Source organism: Hypanus sabinus, chromosome 25 (assembly GCF_030144855.1).
Source record: "Hypanus sabinus isolate sHypSab1 chromosome 25, sHypSab1.hap1, whole genome shotgun sequence".
Taxonomy (NCBI): Eukaryota; Metazoa; Chordata; class Chondrichthyes; order Myliobatiformes; family Dasyatidae; genus Hypanus; species Hypanus sabinus.
In genome coordinates this window covers 1423734-1443836 of record NC_082730.1, presented here as the reverse complement: position 1 = coordinate 1443836, position 20103 = coordinate 1423734, and the positions used below count along the sequence as shown (strand labels likewise).

The 20103-nt window shown below is 47.4% G+C and overlaps 2 protein-coding genes across 3 annotated transcripts in view; one reads left to right on the top strand and one right to left on the bottom strand.

Moving 5' to 3' along the window:
• The first annotated feature begins 6954 nt into the window (after nucleotides 1–6954).
• On the top strand, nucleotides 6955–18362 carry LOC132380926 (CD276 antigen-like). The gene is made up of 4 exons (XM_059949889.1): nucleotides 6955–7732; nucleotides 9217–9555; nucleotides 10370–10738; nucleotides 16015–18362. Exons 1-4 carry the CDS (start codon nucleotides 7549–7551, stop codon nucleotides 16146–16148), a joined length of 1026 nt encoding a protein of 341 aa, XP_059805872.1. The 5' UTR covers nucleotides 6955–7548; the 3' UTR covers nucleotides 16149–18362.
• ppox (protoporphyrinogen oxidase) overlaps nucleotides 18079–20103 on the bottom strand; it is a 53874-nt gene continuing 51849 nt past the window's right edge. For both annotated transcript variants that reach the window (XM_059949885.1, XM_059949882.1), the window contains one exon: nucleotides 18079–20099. In XM_059949885.1, the coding sequence (XP_059805868.1) occupies nucleotides 19972–20099 (128 nt within the window). In that variant the 3' untranslated portion in view covers nucleotides 18079–19971. The remainder of the gene's footprint in view (nucleotides 20100–20103) is intronic.

Here is a 20103-nt window from a genome sequence, read left to right as displayed (position 1 = left end):
AGTGCAATACGTTATCTAGCAGAGAGAGAGAGAAAAAATAATAATAATAAATAAAATAAATAAACAAGTTAATCAATTACATATATTGAATAGATTTTTTAAAATGTGCAAAAACAGAAATACTGTATATTAAAAAAGTGAGGTAGTGTCCAAGGGTTCAAGGTCCATTTAGGAATCAGATGGCAGAGGGGAAGAAGCTGTTCCTGAATCGCTGAGTGTGTGCCTTCAGGCTACTGTACCTCCTACCTGATGGTAACAGTGAAAGGGGCATGCCCTGGGTGATGGAAGTCCTTAATAATATCGCTGCCTTTCTGAGACACTGTTCACTAAAGATGTCCTGGGTACTTTGTAGGCTAGTGCCCAAGATGGAGCTGACTAAATTTACAACCTTCTGCAGCTTCTTTCGGTGCAGTAGCCCCTCCATACCAGACAGTGATGCAGCCTGTCAGAATGCTCTCCACAGTACAACTATAGAAGTTTTTGAGTGTATTTGTTGACATGCCAAATCTCTTCAAACTCCTAATAAAGTATAGCCACTGTCTTGCCTTCTTTATGACTACATCCATGTGTTGGGACCAGGTTAGATCCTCAGAGGTCTTGACACCCAGTTACTTGAAGCTGCTCACTCTCTCCACTTCTGATCCCTCTATGAGCTGTGTCAAATTAAAGGGAGGGGGCAGGGTGAATAATTATACAATCGATTATTTTGTTTTTTATTTGTAATTAATTTGGATTACTTTATAGAGATTTGTTTTCACCTTGACATGGAAGTTTTTTTCTTTTGCTCAGTGTCAAAAAGCCAAATTAAATCCACTGCGACTGAATGTTGTAAAACAATAAAACATGAAAACTTCCAAGGGAAATGAATACCTTTTATAGGTGCAGTATTGATACAAACAGAATCATAGAAACCCTACAGCACAATACAGGCCCTTGTGCCGAACATGTCCTGACCTTTGATCTGAATGAATGAATGATCTTTATTGTCATTATACATAGATACAATGAAACTCTGTTTGGCTTCCTCTCAGACAATTAAATAAAGCAGTACAGTAGATAAAAACAAGACAGTAATAGAAAAACAGTATTAAATAGATAAGTAGCAGAAAATAAGTTGCAGCAGCACCAGAATATCACAGTATTGCACAAAGTGCCGTTAGTGTAAGTATTTAGTCCTTGTGTGTACATGTGTGTGCTCACAGTTTCAGTCATTGTTCTGTGGGAGTGGTGTGATGGAGGCCACAGCTCTGGGGTAGAAGCTATTCCTCAGTCTATTTGTTCTGGCTTTTAGTGTCCTGAACCTTTTGCTGGACAGCAGCGGTTCAAGCAGGGAGTGGCCGCGGTGTGTGGTGTCTCTGGTTATGCTGATTGCTTTCCTCCTGACAATTCACTGGAATAGATGGTGTCCAGTCCTGGGAGCTCCATCCTGACAATTCCCTGGGCCGCCTTCACCACGTGATGCAGGTCTTGTCACTCAGCGGCTGTGCAGCTGGCACACCACACGGTGGCGCTGTTGGTCAGGATGGTTTCAATTGTGCTTCTGTACAAGTTAAGCAACAGCTTTTGTGGGAGTTCGTCCTGTTTCAGCTTTCTGAGGAAGAAGAGTCTTTGTTCTGCCTTTTTTACAAGCAGCGAGGTGTTGGTGGTCCATGTCAGCTGTTTTGACAACATAACTCCAAGGAACTTCAGGTTTTCCACACTTTCCACTACCTCTCCATGTATATGGAGGGGGGTGTTTACTCTGTCCTTTAATCTCCTGAAGTGAATGATAATCTCTTTTGTTTTAGAAGTATTAAGGACCAGGTTGTTGTCTTTACACCACTCCATCAGATGATCCACCTCGAGCCTGTTGGATTCCACTGTGGTATCGTCTGCAAATTTAATTATGGAGTTGGAGGTGTGGATGGGGGTGCAGTCATGTGTGAAGCATGGGTAGAGCATAGGGCTCAGCACACAGCCCTGTTTTTGAGATGAGGGTGGTGGAGGTGTGATACCAACTCTGACTTGCTGTGATCGGTCTGAGAGAAAGTCCATGACCCATGAGCACAGGGAGGAACCAAGGCCAAGATTGTTCAGATTGCTGACCAGTTCATGGGAGATGACTGTGTTAAATGCAGAACCAAAGTCCACAAATAACATCCTCACATAGGTGTTCGGTTCCTCTAAGTGAGTCAGAGCAATATGGAGGGCTGTTGTGATTGCATCCTCTGTGGAGCGGTTTTCCCGGTAGGCAAACTGGTGTTTGTCCAGATCAGGTGGGATTGTAGCCTTAACGTGTGAGAGCACAAGTCACTCAAAGCACTTCACAGCAATGGGTGTCAGCGCTAAAGGGCGATAGTCTTTCAGGCAGTAATGAATGTACAGGAACCCTAATGAAAATGTAGATGAGTATGTTCAAAGATGATGAAAAGATTAGCGGTGTTGTGGATAGTGTAGAAGACTGGCAAAGGATAGAGAGCAGGATATAGATCAGTTGTAGACATGCATGGCAAAATGGCAGATGGTGTTTAACCCGGCCAAATGTGAAGTCTTGCACTTCGGCAGATCAAATGTAAGGAAACTGTACACTGGTATGGCAAGACCTTTAACACTGCTGAGGCATGGAGGGATCTTAGAGCCCAAGGCTGTAGCTCCCTGAAAGTGGCTACACAGGCTGATAGGCTGGTAAAGGTGACTTGCTTCTATTAGCTGAGGAATTAAGGTGAAAAGTTATCTTGCAGCTTTATAAAACTCTAGTTAGGCTACACCTGGATATTGCGTACAGTTCTGATCACCTCATTGTAGGTAGGACTTACCTACATTGTAGGGCAGACTTTAAACTAGTAAGATGGGGGGGGGGGGGCGGGAATCAATTTGAGGAAACTATGGGAGAGGAGGTTAGTTCACCAGTAGAGCAAGTAAGTAGACTGTGTGTGAGGGAGGAAAGACAGGTGATGGAGAAGGGATGCGCTCAGCCCGAAGATGTAGGGGAGAAGAAAGAAAAGGATAATAAATTTGAATGCATTGTTACGGATGAAAAGAGAGGAGGAGGTGGAGAGTATCTTAAATGTATCTATTTTAATGCTCGGAGCATTGTAAGAAAGGTGGATGAGCTTAAAGCGTGGATTGATACCTGGAATTATGATGTTGTAGCTATTAGTGAAACATGGTTGCAGGAAAGGTGTGATTGGCAACTAAATATTCCTGGATTTAGTTGCTTCAGGTGTGATAGAGTAGGAGGGGCCAGAGGAGGAGGTGTTGCTTTGCTTGTCTGAGAAAATCTTATGGTAGTGCTTTGGAAGGATAGATTAGAGAGCTCCTCTAGGGAGGCTATTTGGGTGGAATTGAGGAATGGGAAAAGTGTAGTAACACTGATAGGAGTGTATTATAGGCCACCTAATGGGGAGCGTGAGTTGGAAGAGCAAATGTGTAAGGAGATAGCAGATATTTGTAGTAAACACAAGGTGGTGATTGTGGGAGATTTTAATTTTCCACATGTAGATTGGGAAGCTCATTCTGTAAAAGGGCTGGATGGTTTAGAGTTTGTGAAATGTGTGCAGGATAGTTTTTTGCAACAATACATAGAAGTACCGACTAGAGATGGGGCAGTGTTGGATCTCCTGTTAGGGAATGCGATAGGTCAGCTGACAGATGTATGTGTTGAGGAGCACTTCGGGTCCAGTGATCACAATAGCATTAGCTTCAATATAATTATGGAGAAGGACAGGACAGGACCTAGAGTTGAGATTTTTGATTGGAGAAAGGCTAACTTTGAGGAGATGTGAAGGGATTTAGAGAGAGTGGATTGGGTCAAGTTGTTTTATGGGAAGGATGTAATAGAGAAATGGAGGTCATTTAAGGGTGAAATTATGAGGGTACAGAATCTTTATGTTCCTGTTAGGTTGAAAGGAAAGGTTAAAGGTTTGAAAGCACCATGGTTTTCAAGGGATATTAGAAACTTGGTTCGGAAAAAGAGGGATGTCTGCAATAGATATAGGCAGCATGGAGTAAAGGAATGGCTCAAGGAATATAAAGAATGTAAAAGGAATCTTAAGAAAGAGATTAGAAAATCTAAAAGAAGATATGAGGTTGGTTTGGCAAATAAGGTGAAAGTAAATCCAAAAGGTTTCTACAGTTATATTAAAAGCAAGAGGATAGTGAGGGATAAAATTGGTCCCTTAGAGAATCAGGGTGGTCAGCTATGTGTGGAGCCGAGGGAGATGGGAGAGATTTTGAACGATTTCTCCTCTTTGGTATTCACTAAGGAGAAGGATTTTGAATTGTGTAAGGTGTGGGAAACAAGTAAGGAAGTTATGGAACCTATGACAATTAAAGAGGTGGAAGTACTGGCGCTTTTAAGAAATTTAAAAGTGGATAAATCTCCGGGTCCTGACAGGATATTCCCCAGGACCTTGAGGGAGGTTTGTTTAGATAGCAGGAGCTCTGACGGAGATCTTTCAGATGTCATTAGAAACGGGGATTGTGCCAGAGGATTGGCGTATTGCTCATGTGGTTCCATTGTTTAAAAAGGGTTCTAGAAGTAAGCCTAGCAATTATAGACCTGTCAGTTTGACATCAGCGGTGGGTAAATTAATGGAAAGTATTCTTAGAGATAGTATTAATAATTATCTGGATAGACAGGATCTGATTAGGAGTAGCCAGCATGGATTTGTGCGTGGAAGGTCATATTTGACAAACCTTATTGAATTTTTTGAAGAAGTTATGAGGAATGTTGACGAGGGTAAGGCAGTGGATGTAGTCTATATGGACTTCAGCAAGGCCTTTGACAAAGTTCCACATGGAAGGTTAGTTAAGAAGGTTCAGTCGTTAGGTATTAATGCTGGAGTAATAAAATGGATTCAACAGTGGCTAGCTGGGAGATGCCAGAGAGTAGTGGTGGATAATTGTTTATCGGGATGGAGGCCAGTGACTAGCGGGGTGCCTCAGGGATCTGTTTTGGGCCCAATGTTGTTTGTAATATACATAAATGATCTGGATGATGGAGTGGTAAATTGGATTAGTAAGTATGCTGATGATACTAAGGTAGGAGGTGTTGTGGATAATGAGGTGGGTTTTCAAAGCTTGCAGGGAGATTTATGCTGGTTAGAAGAATGGGCTGAACGTTGGCAGATGGAGTTTAATGCTGAGAAGTGTGAGGTTCTACATTTTGGCAGGAATAATCCAAATAGAACATACAGGGTAAATGGTAAGGCATTGAGGAATGCAGTGGAACAGAGAGATCTAGGAATAACAGTGCATAGTTCCCTGAAGGTGGAGTCGCATGTAGATAGGGTGGTGAAGAAGGCTTTTGGAACGCTGGCCTTTATAAATCAGAGCACTGAGTACAGAAGTTGGGATGTAATGTTAAAATTGTACAAGGCATTGGTAAGGCCAAATTTGGAATATTGTGTACAGTTCTGATCACCGAATTATAGGAAAGATATCAATAAATTAGAGAGAGTGCAGACACGATTTACTAGGATGTTACCTGGGTTTCAGCACTTAAGTTACAGAGAAAGGTTGAACAAGTTAGGTCTCTATTCATTGGAGCGTAGAAGGTTGAGGGGGGATTTGATCGAGGTACTTAAAATTTTGAGAGGGATAGATAGAGTTGACGTGAATAGACTGTTTCCATTGAGAGTAGGGGAGATTCAAACACGAGGACATGATTTGAGAGTTGGGGGTAAAAGTTTAAGGGAAACACGAGGGGGTATTTCTTTAGAGAGTGATAGCTGTGTGGAATGAGCTTCCTGTAGAAGTAGTAGAGGCCAGTTCAGTTGTGTCACTTAAGGTAAAATTGGATAGGTATATGGACAGGAAAGGAGTGGAGGGTTATGGGCTGAGTGCGGGTAGGTGGGACTAGGTGAGATTAAGAGTTCAGCACGGACTAGGAGGGCCGAGATGGCCTGTTTCCGTGCTGTGATTGTTATATGGTTATAGGACGTGGAGCCCATGAAGAGGTGTGAACAAGGTTTGCCAGGAGGCTGCCTGGATTAGACACCATGTGCTATAACACGAAGTTGGATCAACTTCAGTTGTTTTCTCTGGAGTGGCAGAGGCTGAGGGGAGATCTAATAGAGGTTTATAAGATTACAAGAGGCATAGAGTAGACAGCTGACATCTCTTTCCCAGAGGGCATGCATTTAAGGTGAGAGGGGTAAGTTGAAAGGAGGTGGGCAGAGCAGGACTTTTGACACAGAGGGTGGTTTCCACAATGCTCTGCTTGGATGGTGAACATAATAGAGATGTTCTTAACTTGGCACATGAATGTACAGAAACTGAGCATTGTGAAGGCAGGAGGGGTTAGTTGGGTATTTAATTACCAATTAGTTAACTAAATTAGAGCATTCTAACCTGTTGCACTGCCATCTGGTATGGAGGTCCCACTGCACACGATTGAAAAAAAGATGCAGAAAGTTGTAAACTCAGCCTGCTCCCTAGGCGCTAGTCACTCCCAGATTCCAGGACAGCTTCAAAAGGCGATACCTCAAAAGGGTGTCATCCATCATGAAGGGCCCCACCACCCAGAACATGCCCTCCTCTCCTTGCTGTCATTAATGAGGGTGTACAGAAACCTGAAAACACACTTTCAGTGTTTCAGAACAGCTTCTTCCCCCCCCCACCATCAGACTTCTGCATGGACACTGAACCCATGAACACTACCTCACTAGTTTTTTGCTCTCTTTTTGCACTAATTAATTAGAGTCATAGAAACAGAAACTGGCCCTTCAGCCCATCTAGTAGATGCCGATCCATTTAAACTGCCTACTCCCATCGACCCAAACTATTACTTATTCATTTTCATATATATATCTTATTGTAATTTATATTTTTATATGATTGTGCATTGCATTGTACTGCTGCTGCAAAACAATAAATTTAATGAACTATGCCGGTGATGTTAAACCTGATTCTGATTCTGAGTAACTGTGGGCTGAAAGTGCTGTTCATGTCAGGGGACTGTGTGTAGATGGAGGGAGGTGGGAAAGAGAGGGTTAATTCTCTACACTTTGGCTGTCTGCCTGTGCAATCACTGCAAAGTCAACTGTTAATAAACTGTACCTTCCTCTGGCCCATTACTAAGGAATCCAGGAACTAATGCTGCCTTACAGGAACAGGTGTAACAGGTTGTGATTGACACTGCTAACCTTCAGTACCTCTCTGGGAGAAGATATCGCTCCTTGTCTTCCACGCCGTGACTCTCTGTCTGTCTTCCTCTCTTCTCCTTCAGTCTTCATGCTTCCTTTATTCCACGCTCTTCTTTCTCTCTCTCTTCCCCCACCTTTTCCCTCTCTTCCCCCAACTTTTTCCTCTCTCCCTCCTACACCTTTGCTTGTCAACATATCCATTCCTTTTGTAAATCACTTTGTCCATATCACACCTGTCTCCTGAACTGTTTGTCTCTTCCTGTGTTTTCTCCGTCTGTCTCTCTCTCTCCCTCTCTCTCCCGCTCTCTCTCGCTCTCTCTCTCTCTCTCTCTCTCTCTCTCTCTCTCCCTCCCCCCTCCCCTCCCCTTCTCATTCCTGCCCGCTCTCCTGCAGACTTGCTGAAACCACAACAGACGTCTGAATGCGAAGGTGTGCTCGACACAAAGGTCACCAACTGCAACGTGAGGCAGAGAGGAGGGATAGAAGGAGTGAGAGAGAGGTGGACGTCACTGGAATGTCCAGACGGTGCGACAGAAAGCCCGCAATGTTGAACGGCCAAAGAACTGGAGGAATGTTGCTGGTGTTTCTGCACTTGTTCTCCCCAGGTAAAGGGGGCACGGGGGCAGGGGGTGGTACTGAGTGCAGTGGGCATTGAGGGGAGAGTGGGATTACATTGGGTTGTGCAGGGAGTGAACAGAGAGTCAGGTGACATTGTTGTTGACTGAACAAATTGAGAACAAACTTTGGCCCAGCCCACCTGTGCCAGCTTCCAGAACTGAGTACAGTTTGTCCTGTTTAGCCCTTATCTCTAAAATGTTATCTTTAAACCTGTGTCCTCTAGTTTTTGACATGCCTACCTTGGGAAAAAGACTGTGACCAATCACTTTATGAGGTCACCCCTCAGCTTCCTTCACTCGAAGGAAAACTGTGCCAGCCGGTCCAGTCTCCATAACTCCAGCCCTCCAGTCCTTGCAACGCCTTTGTGAACCTTTTCTTCATCTTTCCAGCGTAATGATACCCTATAGCTCGGCAAACAGAACAGTACACAACATTTCAAGGGTGGTCTCCACCCTGTACAGCTGTAACTTAACATCCCAGCTCTTATATTCAGTGCCCTGACCACTGAAGTCCAGTGTGCTGTACTGCAAACTCACTACCGTCTACCTGTCTTAGCAGGATGCACCTATACCCCGAGGCTGTCTTCCACAACAGAGCCCTACAAAAGATTCACCTCACACTTGTCTGAGCTAAATTCCATCTGGCATTCCCTTCCCACTTTCTCAGTGAAACTGAATTTAGGAGCCGAGAGGTAATGTTGCAATGCAGCTATATAGGACCCTGGTCAGACCCCACTTGGAGTACTGTGCTCAGTTCTGGTCGCCTCGCTACAGGAAGGATGTGGAAGCCATAGAAAGGGTGCAGAGGAGATTTACAAGGATGTTGCCTGGATTGGGGAGCATGCCTTATGAGAATAGGTTGAGTGAACTCGGCCTTTTCTCCTTGGAGCAATGGAGTATGAGAAGTGACCTGACTTGAGTTGTAGAAGAGGCATTGATCATGTGGATAGTCAGAGGCTTTTTCCCAGGGCTCAAATGGCTGCCACAAGAGGGCACAGGTTTAAGGTGCTGGGGAGTAGGTACAGAGGAGATGTCAGGGGTAAGTTTTTTGCTCAGAGAATGGTGAAGTGCGCGGAATGGGCTTCCGGCAACGGTGGTGGAGGTGGATACGATAAGGTCTTTTAAAAGACTTTTAGATAGGTACATGGAGCTTAGTAAAATAGAGGGCTGTGGGTAAGCATGTTCAGCACAACTTTGTGGGCGGAAAGGCCTGGATTGTGCTGTAGGTTTTCTATGTTTCTATAATCTAGATGCTGTGTAACCTTGGCCAACCTTCTTCACTATCCACCTCATCACCAGTTCTGGTTTGTCCTGTAAACGTCTGATTCACTCTGGGACCAGCTGGGGTATGAAAGGGTATGGTTCTGATCGGATGGGGTGCTGGGGTATTGAGAGACTGTTGCTCTCAGTGCAACTTCACCCAGTCGATGCTTTCAGTGGAAGCTCCTGGGCTAAATCTCTCTTGTTTCCAGTGGTGCTGGACTCACCTATCGTCGCCAGGATTGGTGATGACCCCCTCCTGATTTGCCATTTCAATCGACCATGGTCCCGGGAACTTGGGGGCATCCAGTGGAGTCTGCAAAGACCTGACGGAGTCCTCCTGGCGTACATCTACCATCAGGGCTCAGCGGCCGCCCAGTTCCAAGACAAGCAGTTCCAGGGCAGGGCCACTGTGAATGAGTCACTGCTGGGGCAGGGGGACGCGTCACTGAGGCTGCAGAACGTCACGGTTCATGATAATGGCACCTATATGTGCGTTCTTCACACCCCAGAGTGGAAGGAGGTGAAAGAGCAGCTCCTCATCGTTACAGGTGGGTGAAGGAGATACCCCAACCCAGGGTAGAGAGAGTGAGGAGGAGGCTCTGAGGGAGAGCAGAGAGACTGAGAGCAATGACTGGGGGTTTGTGATGGAAGAGGGTGATTGTGGACTGTGGGGGGATTCAGTGGATGGGGGAGTGTCTGTGGGCTGAGGGAGGGAATTCGATGGGTGGGAGGGTGTCTGTGGGCTGTGGGAGGGGATTCGATGGGTGGGGAGCGTCTGTGGGCTGTGGGAGGGGATTCGATGGGTGGGGAGTGTCTGTGGACTGTGGGGGTGAAGTGTAGGCTGTGGGAGGGGATACAATGGGGGAAGTGTTTGTGGGTTGTGGGGGGATTCAATGTGTGCGGGGGTGTCTGTGGGCGATGGGAGGGGATTCAGTAGGTGGGGGGAGTGTCTGTGGGAGGGGATTCGGTAGATGGGGTGTGTCTGTGGGTTGTGGGGGTGGGATTCAATGGATGGGGGTCGGGGGAGAGTGTCTGTGGGCAATGGGGGGGATTCATAGACAGGGAGAGTGTCTGTGGGAGGGCACTCATAGGCAGCTGTGTCTGGGATGTGGGAGGGGATTCAGTGGGTGGGGAGAGTTGGTGACAGGGCAGGGAATGAGTCTATGGGCTGTGGGGAAGGATTCTTTGACAGATGAAGAGATGTGGTGATGGGTGGGGGATACAGTTGACGGGAAGGGTGAGGGTTGGTGATAGGACAGATGAAGAAACCAACAATGTCCTCTTGTCTCCCTCCCACCCACACTCCAACTACAACCTGTCCCCCACCCACCCTCCTTCCCGAACCACAACCCACCCCCCCAGCTCCCTACAGCCAGCCCCATGTGAGCTGCTCACCCGTGGGTGGGGATGGAGCGGAGGATGAGGGGAAGGTGCAGCTGGACTGTGTGTCCCGGGGGGGGTTTCCCCTGGCACATCTGCAGTGGGTCTGGAGCAATGGCACCGAATACAGGAGCGAGTTGCAGAACGCGAGCATGGCACAGGCACCCGATGGCACGTACCAACTATGCAGCAGGCTGGAGGCCACCATGTCCTGGGATTTCGACCTGTACTGTGTGGTCACCGACTCCTGGCTGAACCAATCCCACAGCAGCTATGCCAACTGCCCGCAGCACAACACCCGGGGCACCGAGAGTACGCCTCGCAGCCCAGGGCACTGCCCACACCTCAATAGTACGTGACATCCCACCTCAGCACCCTGATACCAACCAACCTTAGCAGCCCACCTGAATAACTACCCCATTCCCCTCTCCATCTCTCTGAACACCACCTCCATCCCTGTCTCTGTAACCCTCTTCTGGTCCACATACACCTCTGAGTCTCTGTAACCCCCTCCAGTCCCTCCACCCCTCCCTGTCTCTGTAACCCCCCTCTGGCCCCTACACCCCTCTCTGTCTCTGCAACCCCCTCCAGTTCCCACACCCCTCTCTGTCTCTGTAAACCCCCTCTGGCCCCTACACCCCTCTCTGTCTCTGAAAACCCCCTCTGGCCCCTACACCCCTCTCTGTCTCTGTAAACCCCCTCTGGCCCCTCCACCCCTCTCAGTCTCTGTAACCCCCTCCAGTCCCTCCACCCCTCCCTGTCTCTGTAAACCCCCTCTGGCCCCTACATCCCTCGCTGTCTCTGTAACCCCCCTCTGGCCCCTACACCCCTCCCTGTCTCGGTAATCTCCTCCAGTCCCTTCACTCCTCCCTGTCTCTGTAAACCCCTCTTGTCCCTACACCTCTCCCTGTCTCTGTAATCCTCTCGAGCCCCTACACCCATCCTGCCTCTGTAACCCCCTCCAGTCCCTCCACCCCTCCCTGTCTCTGTAACCCCCCTCTGGCCCCTACACCCCTCTCTGTCTCTGTAACCCCCTCCAGTTCCCACACCCCTCTCTGTCTCTGTAAACCCCCTCTGGCCCCTACACCCCTCTCTGTCTCTGTAAACCCCTCCAATCCCTACACCCCTCCCTGTCTCTGTAAACCCCTCCAATCCCTACACCCCTCCGTCTCTGTAACCCCGTCCAGGCTCTACACCCCTCCTCGTCTCTGTAACCCCTCTGATCTCTACACCCCACTTTGTCTCTGTAACCCTCCCCCTCCCCCTGCAGCCCCTTCCACTCTGTCACAACCCTCATCTACTTCCATCCCTCTTCTACCTACCTATCTTGCCTCTCTCTGACTCCCTCGATGGCTATCCTCTGTCAATATCCTCACCTGATGAGAGCTGTAGACCTGAAACGATGGCTCTCCGTTTCCCCCGACCCGCTGAGTTCCTCCAACACTTGTTTAATTCTTTAGAGGTAGTACTGAATAGGTGATTCCAGCCCTTCGAACTGCAATAGCAGCAACCCCTGATTTAACCCTAACCTAATCACAGGATAATTTACAATGACCAATTACTACCATAAGACTGTGAGATATAGGAGCAGAACTAGGCCATTTGGTCCATCGAGTCTGCTCAGCCACTTCATCATGGCTGATCCAATTTTTCTCTCATCTTCAATGTCCTGCCTTCTCCCCGTATCCTACATGTCCTGACTAATCAAGAATCTATCAAACTCTGTGTTAATACACCCAATGACCTGGCCTCCACAGCCACCTGTGGCAACAAATTCTACAGATTCACCACTCTCTGGCTAAAGAAATTTCTCCTTATCTTCATTCTAAAAGGATGTCCCTCTAGAATGAAGGTATGTCCTCTGATCATAGATTCTCCCACCATAGCAAACATCCTCTCCATATCCACTCTATCGAGCCTTTCAACATTTGACAGGTTTCAATGAGATATCCCCTCACTCTTCTGAATATCAGTTAGTAGAGACCAGATACATCAAACGCTCCTGCTATAATGAGCTTTGCAAACCCGGAATCATTTCCGTGAACTTCCTTTGAACCCTCTCCAATGTCAGTGCATCCTTTCTTAGGTAAAGGGCCCAGAATTACTCACAGTACTCCAAGTGAGGCCTCATTAATTCTTTATGAAGCCTCAACATTACATTCTTGCTTCTACATTCTAGTTCTCTTAAACTGAATGCTGACATTGCATTTGCCTTCCTCACCACAGACTCAACCTGCAAGTTAAGCTTTAGGGAATCCTGGACGAGGACTTCCAGGTCCCTTTGTGCCTCCGATTTCTGAATTTACCTCCTATTTAGAAAATAGTCTATACTTCTTTTCTTCTACCAAAGTGCATGACCATACACTTCCTAACACTGTATTCCATCTGCCATTTCTTTGCCCACTCTCCTAATCTGTCTACATCCTTCTGTAGCATCACTGTTTCCTCAACATTACCTGCCCCTCCACTTATCTTCATATCATCCACAAAACCATCAATTCCGTCATCCAAATCATTGACGTATAATGTAAATAGAAGCGGCCCCTGTGGAATACCCCTAGCCACGGGCGGCCAATCAGAAAAGGCTCTATTTATACCCACTCTTTGCCTCCTGCCAATCAGCAATGCCTTATCCATGCTAGAATCTTCCCTGTTATACCATGGGCCCACAGCTTGTTAAGCCGCCTCATGTGTGGCACCTTGTCAAGGGCCTTCTGAAAGTCCAAGTACGCAATATTGACAGATTCTCCTTTATCTATTCAGCTTGTTATTTCTTCAAAGAATTCCAACAGATTTGTCAGGCAATATTTTCCCTTGAGGAAACAATGCTGACTATGGCCTCTTTTATCATGTCCCACCCAGTAACCGGAAACCACATCCTTAACAAGCGACTCCAACATCTTCCCAACCACTGAGGTCAGAGTAACCGGCCTATAATTTTCTTTCTTCTGCCTTTCTTCCTTCTTGAAGATTGGAGTGATATTTACAATTTTCCAGTGTTCGGGTACCATGCCAGAAACCATTGATTCTTGAAAGATCATTACTAATGCCTCCAGTACCTCTTCAGCCGCCTCTTTCCGAACCATTGGGAGCAGGCCACCTGGAACAGGTGACTTATCTGCCTTCAAACCTTTCAGCTACCCAAGCACCTTCTCCCTTGGAACGACAACTTCCCTCACTTCTGTCCCCTGGCTCTCTCAAACTTTTGGCATATTGCTAGTGTCTTCCATAGTGAAGACTGATGTAAGATAATTATTCAGTTCATCTGCCATTTCCTTGTCCCCCATTCCTACTTCACAAGAATCATATTCCACCAGTCCAATATCTACTCTCGCCTCTTTATACTTTATAAACTTTTGATATCCTCTATATTATTATCGACTAGCTTGCCTACATATTTCATCTTTTCCTTCTTTATGACTTTTTTAGTTGCCTTCTGTTGGTTTCTAAAAGCTTCCCAGACTTCCAAGTTCTGGCTTCCCTTGTCAGCCATGGTTGTGTAATCCTGCCCTCAAAACGCTGCTTCTTTGGGATGTATCTGCATGTGCTTTCTGACTTGCTCCCAGTAACTCCTGCCACTGCTGCTATCTCTACTAGTGTTGCCTTCTAATCAGTCCTGGTCAGCTCTTCTCTCATGAAATTCCCTTTACTCCACGGTAATACTGACGCATCTAACTTTAACTTCTCCCTCGAAGAATGTAGGGTGAATTTGAACATATTATGATCACTGTCCCTTCAGGGATCCTTTACCTTAATCTCTCTAATCAGCTCTGGTTCTTTGAACAACACCCGTTCCAGAATAGCTGATCCTCTAGTAGGCTCAACAATGAGCTGCACTAAAACGTCATCTTATAGGCATTCTACAAATTCTCCCTCTTGGGATCCAGCACTTACCTGATTTTCCCAGTCTACCTGCATATTGAAATCCCTCATGACTGTTATAACATTGCCTGTCCGACACGCATCTTCTATCTCCCTTTGTAATGTGTAGCCCACTTGCTGGCTGCTGTTCAGAGGTCTGTATGTAACACCCATCAGGGGTCTTGTTTAACCCTTGCAGTTTCTTAGCTCTACCCACAATGATTCTACATCTTCCAATCCTATGTCACCTTGTACTAATGATTTGATTTAATCTTTTACCACCTGAGCCATGCCACCCCATCAGCCTTCCTGCCGGTCCTTTTGATACAATTTGTATCCTTGGATGTTACGCTCACAGCTATGATCTTCTTTCAGCCACAATTCAGTAATGCCCAAAGCATCATACGTTTCAAACTCTAACTCTGCTACTAGTTCATCTACCTTATACTGCATGTGCTCAGATATAACGCCTTCAGTCCTGTATTCATCACCCTTTTTGATTTTCTCCCCTTTTACATTGTAATTCATCTCATTGACTGTAATTATGGCCCATCAGCAGCCTGTCTTTGCGAGTACTTTCACTACACACTGCACTTAATTGAGTACCAACTGTCTTGTCCTGAGCCCTATCACTCCAGTTCCCATCTCCCTACCAATTAGTCCCCCTCAGGTTCAGGGGTAACCTCTCCACTTTGTACAGATTATACCTTCCCCAGACGAGAACCCAAATCCATAAATCTGAACCCCTGCCCCCTGCATCAGTTCCTCAGCCACACATTCACCTGCCTAATCATCCTATTCTTACCCTCACTGGCACGTGGCACAGACAGCAATCCAGAAACTACTGCCCTGGAGGTCATGTTTCTCCCTAAAATCTCTCTTCAGTACTTCGCCTTGTCTACCTATGTCATTGGTGCCAATATGTACCAAGTCATGTTCAACCTCTTACTTTGGAAATCTGTGGACCTGATCAGAGACATCCCTGACCATGGAATCCAGGAGGCAGCGTACCATTTGGGTGTGTGAATCGCGCCCACAGAGTCTCATCTCTGTTCCTCTGGCTATGGAATGTCCTATCACCACCACAACCCTCTGATTTGAGCCACAGTGAGTGACTCAGTGCCAGAGACCCAGTCACTGCAGCAGGTCAACCCCCTCAACAATATCTAAAGTGGTATACTTATTACTGAGAATGGCCACAACGTTACTCTGCACTGGCAGCCCAGTTCCCTTCCTTCTCCTGACAGTCACCCAGTTATCTGCCTCCTGAAGCCTGGGGTGTCTACCTCCCTGCAGCTCCTATCAGTCACTTCCTCAGGCTCCTGTATGAACTGAAGGTCATCGAGCAACAGCTCTAGTTCCTCTACCTGTTCTCTGGGTAGCTGAGGTGCAGATGGGGTTTTCCAGGAGGCTGGAGGTCTCCCAGAATTCCCACATCTCACACAAAGAACAAACCACAGGCCGTGGGGCCATTCTCACCGTAATAACTTTGCCCTGTGGTCATTCTCATTGGCTAACTATCCTGGGGCCATTTTCACTGAACTAACTGTGCCCTGGATCTATTCTCACTTCCTAACTGTGCCCTAACAGAAGAGGGTTAAAAAATAAAGAAAAAGCAACTTACCAGGTACTGACCATCTACCCCTCCTCTCCCCCTCACTGACTCTTTACCTTCCTCCCTCTCCGACTTCTCTACCCCTCTTCCCTCGTCCTGCCCCCTCCTACTCTCTCTCTCCTTCTCCCCCATCTCCCTCCCTTTGTTACAGGCTCCCAGCTTTCCTGTGCAGAGCATGAGCGAGTCGGACTGTTACTGTTTGCCTCCGTCCTGTTGCTGTTCTTGCTGTCGGTTTTGCTGTGGATGTGTTGCTGTGGATGTACCGCAGGGCGAGACCCTCCTTGAGCCGAAGGAAAGCAAGAAGCCCCGCTGGTCCCGGGGGACACCAAGAGGCTAGTCCCATCCACACCAACACACGAGGGACTGAAGCTGGGCAAGGGAGCACCTGCTGACTCCCCCTCCAGGGAGTGGGCCAGAGCAGAAGGGACAGTACAGATGATGCCTACACTGAGCGAGACCACTCAACCCGTCCAAACTGCTAGTCAAGCACAGGCGGCCACCAGCCGCTCCTGATCCTGATAAGCAAGCCCATTACCACTACATCGACTCAGGCCTTGCAGGCCCAGGGAATGAAAACCAGGTTTATTATCACAGATATGTTATGAAACTTGTCAATTTGCAGCACAAGTTACAAATTAAATGAATAAAGACAAAGGCAAAGGTAAAGAATAAAGTGAGGGTGGTGTTCATGGGTTCATCCACGGTCCTGAAATCTGATGGTGGAGGGGAAGAAGCTGTTCCTGAAACTTCTGGTTGAAGATGTCGCTGGTAAAGCCCAGCCATTACTTACAGGCACCATACAAAACAAAGAAAGCAACTGAACGCTTTTCCTGTAAGAATTTATGGTAAACAATGAAGAGGCAAGTGAAAGCAAGGCTGAGTCGAGGGTCGATGAGTGGGTGTGAAGCACTCGAGATGAGGTCGAGGCAAAGTATGGTCGAGCAGAGTGAAGTAACATTGGAACAGAGGAGAGGCAGTCGCAAGGCCCGTCCACCTAAAACAGAGGGAGGTTTGATCAATTTAGGTGCCAGGCTAATTTAGAAAAGTCGGTTTCAGGCTGAAATGTGACAGTGGGGTCCAGAGCGTATCAATGCGACAGGGCTCGGCCTGGGCTCCAGTGCAAAGAACGGTGCGATGTCTGGATGATTTAAATGCTGGGCTTGATCGATTGGAGTGGCTGGGTGTCCGCACCAGAGGCGAGGGTCAGGCCAGATCTGCTGGCTGCTACGTGACATTTATTTGGCTCTGAGCACTGAGGTTGAGGCTGTGCATGGCCTGCTCAAGGATTTACGTCTATGGACTCACTTTCGTTCTGAAGGTTGTTTGCTTATTTCCATCGCTTGCACGATGTTTTTCTCTCTCTGCACCTTGGTTGTTTGACCGTTTTTTAAATGGGTTCTTTTGTGTTTCTTTGTTTTGTAGCTGCCTGTGAGGAGATGGAAGTTGTATAATGTATACGTACATCAGTAATAAGTGGACTTTGAACGTTGAGTGTGTGTCTTCAGGCTCCTGTACCTCCTCCCCGATGGTAGCAATGAGAAGAGGGCATGTCCTGGGTGATGGGGGTCCACAAAGACTGTAGTTTCCTCTCATTCAATGTAAGACTGTGGAAATGATTGATTTCAGGAGGATGAAATCAGAGGTCTATGAGTCAGTCCTCATTGGGGGGGATCAGAGGTGGAGACGGTCAGCAACTTTAAATTGCTTGGTGGTATAATTTCAGAGGGCCTGTCCTGGCTGCAGCACACAAGTACAATTATTAAGAAAGCACAGAAGCGCATCCACTTTCTTAGAAGTTTCCAAGATTTGGCATTGCAACTAAAGCTTTGATAAACTTCTAAGTGTGTAATGGGACAATATACTGACTGGTTGCATCATGGCCTGCTATGGAAACACTAATGCCCTTGAACGGAAAATCCTACAGAAAGTGGTGAATACAGCCGAGTCCATCACGGGTAAAGCCCTCCCCAACAAAGAGCACATTTACATGGAGTGCTCTCGCAGGAAAGCAGCATCCATGATTGAGGACCCTCACCATCCAGGCTATGCTCTCTTCTCACTGCTGCCATCAAAAAGGTAAAGAGTCTTGGGATTCACACCACCAGGTTCAGCAACGGTTATTGCCCCTCAACCATCAGGCTCTTGAACCAATGGGGATAACTTCCTAAACTGTTTCCACAGCCTTATGGACTCACTTTCAAGGACTCTTTATCTCATGTTCCCGATACTGAATGCTTATTTATTATTATGTTTTTTTCTCTTTGCATTTGCACATTTTGTTGTATTTTGCACATTGGTTGTTTGACTGTACTGCTGGGTGCAGTCTTTCATTAATTCTATTGCGTTCCTTGTATTTACTCTAGATGCTCACAAGAAAATGAATCTCAGGATTGTATATAGTAGCATATATGTACTTTGATAATAAATTTCCTTTGAACTTCTTTCACAATGAAAAAAATATACAGTTTATTTCTGAAATAAAGAATACACTCCTGGTTCTGTGCTGGCTCCTCATGTTTCCCCCAGTAGTAGGACCTTTAGAAGACAACGGAAGCCAACAACGGATAGGAAGCATTGCTCCTCCCTCAGCCGGAGCTCCTCCAAGAGTGCAGAGCTTCTTCAACACCCCTCCTGAGCAGCCCCATGCCCTGTGATGCCCTCTGCAGAAGTAAAGCCCATGAACATGATGGCTGAGGTCTTATCTCACTGGGTGGGAGGTGCTTTTATTGAGTTCACAGTCCTGACTCTAATCAAACAGACCACCCACACACCTCTGCTCTGCTCTCACTGCTGGGGACAGAGGGACACTGACTAATTGCAACTCATGGAGACATCCCTGACCTTAGAACTGTCCTTCCCCCCCCCCCCACCCCTCCCAGACACTCTCTCTCCCTTCTCTGCTACAGGAGGCACCAATTCAGGACCCATTCACACCCACCCTGGAACCCTCTCATCCTTCCCTGACCCCCGGAGCAGCCTGGGGTCCTGGGATTGGGGGCTACAGCTGTGGTGAGTGTGGGTTCAGCCCTCCTGCTGCTCTCTGTCTGTGTATCCAGACCCATCCCTTCTCCCCACAGGTCCTGCTCACCACGGTAGGGTAGCGGTTAGTGTGATGCTATCACAGCTCGGAGCATCAGAGTTTGGAATTCAATTCCGACGCCCCCTGTAAGGAGTTTGCTCGTTCTGTCCATGGAATGCGGGTTTTCTCCGGGTGCTCCACGATTCCTCCCACAATCCAAAGATGCGCCGAGTAGGTTAATTGATCGTTGTAATTTGTACCACATTTAGTTCAGGGTTAATCGGGTTTTTTGGGGGTTGCTGGGGTGGCACTGTTCAAAGGACTGAAAGGCCTACTCTGCATTGTATTAGTAAAGGGGCCCTCCTTCCCCCCTCATACCCTTCAAATCAGTCTCTCTTTCCCAACCACAGCCTCCTCACCGTGGAATTTACCTGCAAGCTGAGAGAGCCACACCATTGCACAGCACAGAAAGAGGTCCATCAGCTCTACGTGAGCATACTGAACTGAGTTAGTCCCACTTGCCTGCACGCTAAACCAGGGGTCCTCAGCCCAGGGTTCAAAACCCCTCAGTTAAAGCTGAGGCTCAATGTCATTAAAAAGGTTGGGAACCCCTGCTCTAAACCATGAGGCTGTCCAAAGGTAATTAATTAAAACACTGCAACTGTACCCATCTCTATCAGCTACCGGATCCGGCATTCCACACACCCAGAGAAGTGTGATTCCCAAGTCCTTGAAATTTGTCTGCTCTCACCCTAAACCTGTGCCCTCTAGATCCAGGCTCCCATACCGAGAGACCACCTACCCGGCCATGCTCCCATTTGATACACTTCTCTAAGCCCAGCCTCAGCATCTGACGCTCCAGGGAAACACACCAGTCCTGATACATCTATGCATTTAACAGCAACTGTCAATACTTGGCCCAGCCCCAACAGCCCACTGTACCACTGGAACAGGGCAGTCAGGTGCAGGGAAGCCCTGTCACCATACAGGGGTCAGACTGACACCTTTAGGGAATTACTCCTGGGTCTACCGATGGGGAGCCTAGGGGGAGGGGCAGGAGCACAGAGTTGAGAGGATGAACACCCCACCTCAGTGGCAGAGGTGCTCGACGCTATGCTGTGCCTGGTAGATGCAGTCGTTTACCGACACGCCCTGGTACGAGGCTCCGATCAGCGTCAGAGGAAGGCGGTTATGCTCAATGAATCCAGAGATGTCAGCTGT